The sequence below is a fragment of the Oncorhynchus mykiss genome, chromosome 30 (assembly GCF_057628025.1).
Source record: "Oncorhynchus mykiss isolate SJ-2025 chromosome 30, ASM5762802v1, whole genome shotgun sequence".
Lineage (NCBI taxonomy): Eukaryota > Metazoa > Chordata > Actinopteri > Salmoniformes > Salmonidae > Oncorhynchus > Oncorhynchus mykiss.
In genome coordinates this window covers 11495971-11505000 of record NC_143051.1, presented here as the reverse complement: position 1 = coordinate 11505000, position 9030 = coordinate 11495971, and the positions used below count along the sequence as shown (strand labels likewise).

The following is a 9030-nucleotide window of genomic DNA, read 5'->3' as shown; positions in this document are numbered from 1 at the left end:
ACCTTTACCCTATACCCCAGTCACCTTTACCCTCTACCCCAGTCACCTTTACCCTCAACCCCAGTCACCTTTACCCTCACCCCAGTCACCTTTACCCTCTACCCCAGTCACCTTTACCCTCTACCCCAGTCACCTTTACCCTCAACCCCAGTCACCTTTACCCTCAACCCCAGTCACCTTTACCCTCAACCCCAGTCACCTTTACCCTCAACCCCAGTCACCTTTACCCTCAACCCCAGTCACCTTTACCCTCTACCCCAGTCACCTTTACCCTCTACCCCAGTCACCTTTACCCTCTACCCCAGTCACCTTTTCCCTCTACCCCAGTCACCTTTTCCCTCTACCCCAGTCACCTTTACCCTCAACCCCAGTCACCTTTACCCTCAACCCCAGTCACCTTTACCCTCAACCCCAGTCACCTTTACCCTCAACTCCAGTCACCTTTACCCTCAACCCCAGTCACCTTTACCCTCCCCTCCCCCCGTCACCTTTACCCTCTACCCCAGTCACCTTTACCCTCAACCCCAGTCATCTCTACCCTCTACCCCAGTCACCTCTACCCCAGTCACCTTTACCCTCAACCCCAGTCACCTTTAGCCTATACCCCAGTCACCTTTACCCTCTACCCCAGTCACCTTTACCCTCTACCCCAGTCACCTTTACCCTCAACCCCAGTCACCTTTACCCTCAACCCCAGTCACCTTTATCCTCAACCCCAGTCGCCTTTACCCTCAACCCCAGTCACCTTTACCCTCTACCCCAGTCACCTTTACCCTCAACCCCAGTCACCTTTACCCTCACCCCAGTCACCTTTACCCTCTACCCCAGTCACCTTTACCCTCAACCCCAGTCACCTTTACCCTCAACCCCAGTCACCTTTACCCTCAACCCCAGTCACCTTTACCCTCTACCCCAGTCACCTTTACCCTCTACCCCAGTCACCTTTACCCTCAACCCCAGTCATCTCTAGCCTCTACCCCAGTCACCTTTACCCTCAACCCCAGTCATCTCTAGCCTCTACCCCAGTCACCTCTACCCCAGTCACCTTTACCCTCTACCCCAGTCACCTTTAGCCTATACCCCAGTCACCTTTACCCTCTACCCCAGTCACCTTTACCCTCTACCCCAGTCACCTTTACCCTCAACCCCAGTCACCTTTATCCTCAACCCCAGTCGCCTTTACCCTCTACCCCAGTCACCTTTACCCTCTACCCCAGTCACCTTTACCCTCAACCCCAGTCACCTTTACCCTCACCCCAGTCACCTTTACCCTCTACCCCAGTCACCTTTACCCTCAACCCCAGTCACCTTTACCCTCAACCCCAGTCACCTTTACCCTCAACCCCAGTCACCTTTACCCTCTACCCCAGTCACCTTTACCCTCTACCCCAGTCACCTTTACCCTCAACCCCAGTCATCTCTAGCCTCTACCCCAGTCACCTTTACCCTCAACCCCAGTCATCTCTAGCCTCTACCCCAGTCACCTCTACCCCAGTCACCTTTACCCTCTACCCCAGTCACCTTTACCCTCTACCCCAGTCACCTTTACCCTCAACCCCAGTCATCTCTAGCCTCTACCCCAGTCACCTCTACCCCAGTCACCTTTACCCTCAACCCCAGTCACCTTTACCCTCTACCCCAGTCACCTTTACCCTCTACCCCAGTCACCTTTACCCTCTACCCCAGTCACCTTTACCCTCTACCCCAGTCACCTTTACCCTCAACCCCAGTCATCTCTAGCCTCTACCCCAGTCACCTCTACCCCAGTCACATTTACCCTCTATCCCAGTCACCTTTACCCTCTACCCCAGCCACCTTTACCCTCTACCCCAGCCACCTTTACCCTCTACCCCAGCCACCTCCACCTTCTACCCCAGCCACCTCTACCTTCTACCCCAGTCACATCTACCTTCTACCCCAGTCACATCTACCTTCTACCCCAGTCACATCTACCTTCTACCCCAGTCACCTCTACCTTGTACCCCCTTCTACCTTCTACCCCAGCCACCTCTACCTTCTACCCCCTTCTACCTTCTACCCCAGCAATTTTTATAAATGTTTGGGGAAAAAAAATTCAAACCCTTTGCTATGAGACTCGAAATTGAGCTCCGGTGCGTCCTGTTTCCATTGATCAACCTTGAGATGTTTCTACACTTCTACAACTTGATTGGAGTTGAACTGTGGTAAATTCAATTGATTGGACATGATTTGGAAAGGCACACACCTGTCTATATAAGGTCCCACAGTTGGCAGTACATGTCAGATCAAAAACCAAGCCATGAGGTTGAAGGAATTGTCTGTAGAGCCCCGAGACAGGATTGTGTTGATGCACAGACCTGGGGAAGGGTACCAAAACATTTCTGCAGCATTGAAGGTCCCCATGAACACAGTGGCCTCCACCATTCTTAAATGGAAGAAGTTTAGAACCACCACGACTCTTCGTAGAGCCGCCCGGCCAAACTGATCAATCAGGAGAGAAGGACCTTGGTCAGGGAGGTGACCAAGAACCCAATGGTCACTCTGGCAGAGCTCCAGAGTTCTGCTGTGGAGATGGGAGAACCTTCCAGAAGAACAGTCATCTCTGTAGCACTCCACCAATCAGGCATTTATGGTAGAGTTGCCAGACGGAAGCCACTCCTCAGTAAAAGGTACATGACAGCCCTCTTGGAGTTTGCCAAAAGGCAACTAAAGGACTCTGAGATCATGAGAAAAAAGATTCTCTGGTCTGATGAAACCAAGATTGTACTCTTTGGCCTGAATTGCATTACGTCTAGAGGAAACCTGGCACCCTCCCTACGGTGAAGCATGGTGGTGGCAGCATTGTGTTGTGGGGATGTTTTTCAGCGGTCGGGACCTGGAGACTAGTCCGGGTCAAGGGAAAGATGAACTGAGCAAAGTACAGAGAGATCCTTGATGAAAACCTGCTTCTGAGCTCTCATGACCTCAAACTGGGGTGAAGGTTCACCTTCCAACAGGACAACGACCCTAAGCACACAGCCAAGACAATGCAGGAGTGGCTTCGGGACACATCTCTGAATGTCCTTGAGGGACCTAGCCAGAGCCCAGACTTGAACCTGATCGAACATATCTGGAGAGACCTGAAAATAGGTGTGCAGCAACGCTCCCCATCCAACCTGACAGAGCTTCAGAGGATCTACAGAGAAGAATGGAATAAACTCCCCAAATACAGGTGTGCCAAGCTTGTAGCTTCATACCCAAGAAGACTCGAGGCTGTAATCGCTACCAAAGGTGCTTCAACAAAGTACTGAGTAAAGGGTCTGAATACTTATATAAATGTAAGATTTAAGTTTTCTATTATGGGGTGTTGTGTGTAAATTTGATCCATTTTAGAATAAGGCTGTAACGTAACGAACTATGGAAAAAGAGGTCTGAACACTTTCAGAATGCACTGTATGAACATGGAGCCTGAATACAAATAATGGTGAATTTGCAGCAAGATGGATTGATAAATGAAAGCTAAGCTTCTCCCTGAAGTTGGCTACTGATTTCTATAAAGCATAGAGGGGAGACTAAATTGTCAGGCAGGGAGAATACATGTACTAATCTATTTTATCTTCATTGTTCATTGTCTGTACATGTCTTTAATACAATTCTTGGCCTTTACAGATTGCAGTCTATTTCCAATTCCTTTGGGTAAGACTGTCCCCGCTAGTGCCATTAGTCAGTCAATTCCTACAACGTTATTTTGGATGCTGCTGAGATCATTACTCTCCAGGAAGTCTTGTGGACTGTATTAATTGTATTAATCCAAGGCTACTCTCTGTGGTGTTAATGATTATTCTCTCTCTCTCCTGCATGGGGTAACTTGTGCTGGGGTGATTTTGAGTTTGTGTGAGGATTCATTCAAGTGCTTCATGTGATTGAATGGTTGTCTATGTAGGTCTACATTTCCATACAGGACTATGGTAACATGCATGTTGTCACCTCAACATGCTCTTTACAATAATAGATTGATCACTGGGATAATAGACACGATGGATGGATGGATGGAATAAAGGATGAGTGAATGGATGAATGAAATAATGGATGAATGAATGGATGAATGAATGGATGGATGAAATAACGGATGAGTGAATGGATGAATGAAATAAAGGATGAATGAAATAAAGGATGGATGGAATAAAGGATGAATGAATGGATGAAGGAAATAATGGATGAATGAATGGATGAAGGAAATAAAGGATGAATGGATGGATGAAGGAAATAAAGGATGAATGAATGGATGAATGAAAAGGGATGAATGAATGAAATAAAGGAGGAATGGATGAATGAATGGAATAAAGGATGAATGGAATAAAGGATGGATGGATGAATGAAATAAAGGATGAATGGATGGATGAAATAAAGGGTGAATGGGTGGATGAATGAAATAATGGATGAATGAATGGATGAAGGAAATAAAGGATTAATGAATGGATGAATGCAATAATGGATGAATGAATGAATGAATGCAATAATGGATGAATAGAATAATGGATGGATGAATGCAATAATGGATGAATAGAATAATGGATGGATGAATGCAATAATGGATTAATAGAATAATGGATGGATGAATGCAATAATGGATGAATGAATGGATGAATGCAATAATGGATGAATAGAATAATGAATGGATGAATGCAATAATGGATGAATGAATGGATGAATGCAATAATGGATGAATAGAATAATGGATGGATGAATAGAATAATGAATGGAATAAAGGAGGAATGGATGGATGAATAGAATAATGGATGGATGAATGCAATAATGGATGAATAGAATAATGAATGGATGAATGGAATAAAGGAGGAATGGATGGATGAATAGAATAAAGGAGGAATGGGTGGATGAATGGAATAAAGGATGGATGGATGAATGGAATAAAGGATGGATGGATGAATGGAATAAAGGATGAATGGATGGATGAATGGAATAAAGGATGGATGGATGAATGGAATAAAGGATGAATGGATGGATGAATGGAATAAAGGATGGATGGATGAATGGAATAAAGGATGAATGGATGGATGAATGGAATAAAGGATGGATGGATGAATGGAATAAAGGATGAATGGATGGATGAATGGAATAAAGGATGGATGGATGAATGGAATAAAGGATGAATGGATGGATGAATGGAATAAAGGATGGATGGATGTGTGTCTGTACCTCTCCAGACTAACAGTGGTGCACTCTCATTCTTCACTAATCTCTCTCTTTCTTCTTTGATGCTGTCGGATAGCATACGCTCCCTACAGCATTCTGCTAGTATGCCTGTAATGAGGTAAGGGAACACACACACACACACAACCACAACCAAACCGCGGCTTTCTGGAACCCTCTACTCCCTTGGGGCACCTTCTGCAACAACGTTTTGTAGCATTGCGGACTTGAAAAACTGGCATAAGTTCAGGATGGTAGAACTGTGAAGGTGTTTTATGGAAACTGCTGAGTTGTATCTTTAGGTCAAGGTGCCACTGCCAACACCCCTCTAGTCTATAGGGACTGAGGTGCTTTGCTGCCATAAAAATGTATGGTTATGTCCTTGTCCTTGTATTCATACTGTTTTACCCTCTGGACAATAGTCTATATGATCTGTGACTAGAAGAGAATGGAATGTAGCCACTCTGAGATCATCAGTTGTTAACTAACCAGTCTGGATGGGCTGTCGGGTTAACGTTTCCTATGAAAACAATGATGATAAATGTGTGTCAATGTCCCTGACCTCCGACCTCCCATCTCTGCTTTCTCAAGAGTCCTCGAGGTGTGATGTTCATGTAAGGTGTCTGTTAGTCTCTGCGTCCAAAATGTCTCCCTATTCCCTACGTAGGGCACTACTATGGGCCCTGATCAAAAGTGATGCACTACATAGGGAATAGGGTACCGTTTCAGACACTGCACACCTGTCTCTGGGCCGATATCACTCCTCCTCGTACCTCTCTACTCACGTCAGGCGTCACTGTCTTCACAGGAACACGCCCACCTTCAAGTCGTTTGAGGAGAAAGTAGAGACTTTAAAGGTAATGGATGAGAGAAGTGGTGAAGAAATTCTCAGTTCATTTGGAAGAGCCATAAAATACAACTTTATCAAAACAAAACAGACAATAAAAAGTTAATCATTCATCCATTCAGTCCATTTGTTCATTAATTCATAAATTTGTTGGTTCCTTCGTCAATTCACTCATTCAACACCTGTATCTTTGCCTCCTGCAGGTCAAGATGAGCCCGACGGTGTCTCAGGGTGACTTTGGCGACGTGTTGACCTCTACAGCAACCTCTGACCCGTCTGTTGTCGTGGAGAAACAGCCAGAGGCCACGCCCATTGTCTTCCAGGAAGAACATCTCCAGTGAGACCAGCCTGACCTTTCACCCCTGACCCCCAGCCAGATTGACATCCGCTGGAACTATACCCTCTTTACCCTTCTGTCTCCCCTCTCTCTCTCACCTCTCACTTCCTCCCTTCTGTCTCCCCTCTCTCTCTCACCTCCTCTCACTTCCTCCCTTCTGTCTCCCCTCTCTCTCACCTACTCTCACTTCCCCCCTTCTGTCTCCCCTCTCTCTCTCTCCTCCTCTCACTTCCTCCCTTCTGTCTCCCCTCTCTCTCACCTCTCACTTCCTCCCTTCTGTCCACCTCCTCTCACTTCCTCCCTTCTGTCTCCCACCTCCTCTCACCTCTCACTTCCTCCATTCTGTCTCCCACCTCCTCTCACTTCCTCCCTTCTGTCTCCCCTCTCTCACCTCTCACTTCCTCCCTTCTGTCTCCCCTCTATCTCTCACCTCCTCTCACTTCCCCCCTTCTGTCTCACTTCCTCTCACTTCCTCCCTTCTGTCTCCTCTCTCTCTCACCTACTCTCACTTCCCCCCTTCTGTCTCACCTCCTCTCACTTCCTCCCTTCTGTCTCCTCTCTCTCTCACCTTCTCTCACTTCCTCCCGTCTGTCTCCTCTCTCTCTCTCTCTCTCTCTCTCACCTCCTCTCACTTCCCCCCTTCTGTCTCACCTCCTCTCACTTCCTCCCTTCTGTCTCCTCTCTCTCTCTCACCTCCTCTCACTTCCTCCCTTCTGTCTCCTCTCTCTCTCTCACCTCCTCTCACTTCCTCCCTTCTGTCTCCTCTCTCTCTCTCACCTCCTCTCACTTCCTCCCTTCTGTCTCCTCTCTCTCTCTCTCACCTCCTCTCACTTCCCCCCTTCTGTCTCACCTCCTCTCACTTCCTCCCTTCTGTCTCCTCTCTCTCTCACCTCCTCTCACTTCCCCCCTTCTGTCTCACCTCCTCTCACTTCCTCCCTTCTGTCTCCTCTCTCACCTCCTCTCACTTCCTCCCTTCTGTCTCCTCTCTCTCTCTCACCTCCTCTCACTTCCTCCCTTCTGTCTCCCCTCTCTCTCTCACCTCCTCTCACTTCCTCCCTTCTGTCTCCTCTCTCTCTCTCTCTCACCTCCTCCCTTCTTCACCTCCTCTCGCTACAAAACCCCACAGCACAACAAAACAGATCCAACAACCAAATAAATATTTTAAAAATGATGAAAATATTGTTGTGACACCGTAACACTTAAGTTTGTATGACTGTGCGTTTGTATTAGAATGGCCGTGGTTTAGGAACCTGCACAAGCAGAAGACGATACATGGCACACAGAGGATAGAATGTGTCACAGCCAGGGGTGCTTTATTCTGTGTATTAATAGCACAGAACCCTTATATTTGCATGTCTTTGAGTTGGAACAGGTATTTTGGAAGGTACTTCAATTTCCCATTCGCTTCTTAATCACTGTACTACTTTAAGATGTGATTTCTAGAGAACGCATGGTCCTCTTAACACCTGAAGTGATGGTCTCGGGTAAAGACATTTGTTACTGTCACCGATATCTTCAAACCGTGTCCATCTCTGTCTGAATAGCACTAGTAATGTGGTGTAGAGCACTGCTGAGTAGAGTTAATCCCAGATCAGTGTTGCTCACACACTCCTCTCCCAGTTTAACCATAGGGGGGGTGGTCTACATCTGACCTCCAAGCAGTTCATAGTGGTCAACTCTGACATTCGAGAGGGTGGGCCAGTGCATTCAGATCCGTGTGAAACGGTGGTCACTGCACCAGTTACGTGGTTTCTTATGGTATGTCAGCAGGCTTTAACTCTCCGTTCAGTCTATATCACTCACTGCCTCGCATGGTGGGGCCAAAGTCAATATTGGACCACTTGTCTCATTGGTTTCTGTGAGGGACTTGGCTATTTTCTCTCTGCTTGGAATGCTGAAACAGGATAGTCACTGGAAGCTGTGTACTTCTCTACTGTTCAATGTTTTTTTTTACTCTCAAAGTATATCCATATATAGTGTGATAATACATTTTTGGCGTTTACATTATGATTAAAAAAACATGTAACCAATATATATATTTTTTAACTACATACCACATTGGTGATGATACATACAGCCTTGGACACTAGTGAGTATTTGGTGTAAATACATGCCTGATGCAAGTCCTCCCCTACTGGAAGACGACTGGCCACATCATGGCATGGATTTATTGAGGAAGTGAAAACTTTTGTAAGAAAAGCCTTGGTTCCACCATTAAAAATGAATTATGGCTAATATAATCTCTTGTCATCATTTAATCCAATTGCTAGGCCAGGCTGTAGGACAGGCTGTAGAAAAGGAAGGCAGTAGGACAGGCTGTAGGACAGTAAGGCAGGCTTTAGGGAAGTAGGCCAGGCTGTAGGGAAGTAGGCCAGGCTGTAGGGAAGTAAGACAGGCAGTAGGACAGTAAGGCAGGCTGTAGAGCAGTAAGAAAGTAAGGCAGTAGGACAGGCTGTAGAGCAGTAGGAAAATAAGGCAGTAGGACAGTAAAGGCAGGCTGTAGAGCAGTAGGAAAGTAAGGCAGTAGAACAGGCTGTAGGGCAGTAGGATAGGCTGTAGGGTAGTAGGCCAGGTTGTAAGGCAGTAGGACAAGCTGTAGGGAAGTAGAACAGGTTGTAGGATAGAAGGACATGCAGTAGGGTAGTAGGACAGGCTGTAGGACAGTAAGGTAGTAGGA

General features: G+C 46.6%; 1 protein-coding gene across 4 annotated transcripts in view; it reads left to right on the top strand.

The window, feature by feature from the left end:
• The window catches only part of LOC110487928 (tumor protein D52), a 40339-nt gene extending 31751 nt beyond the window's left edge, over positions 1-8588 (top strand). For 2 of the 4 annotated variants that reach the window (XM_036970860.2, XM_021559845.3), the window contains exons 5-7: positions 5249-5290; positions 5978-6026; positions 6220-8588. In XM_036970860.2, coding sequence (XP_036826755.1) covers positions 5249-5290; positions 5978-6026; positions 6220-6357 — 229 coding nt within the window. In that variant the 3' untranslated portion in view covers positions 6358-8588. The remainder of the gene's footprint in view (positions 1-5248; positions 5291-5977; positions 6027-6219) is intronic. The other 2 variants (XM_036970861.2, XM_036970858.2) reach the window with 1 other exon arrangement.
• The last annotated feature ends 442 nt before the right edge of the window (positions 8589-9030 follow it).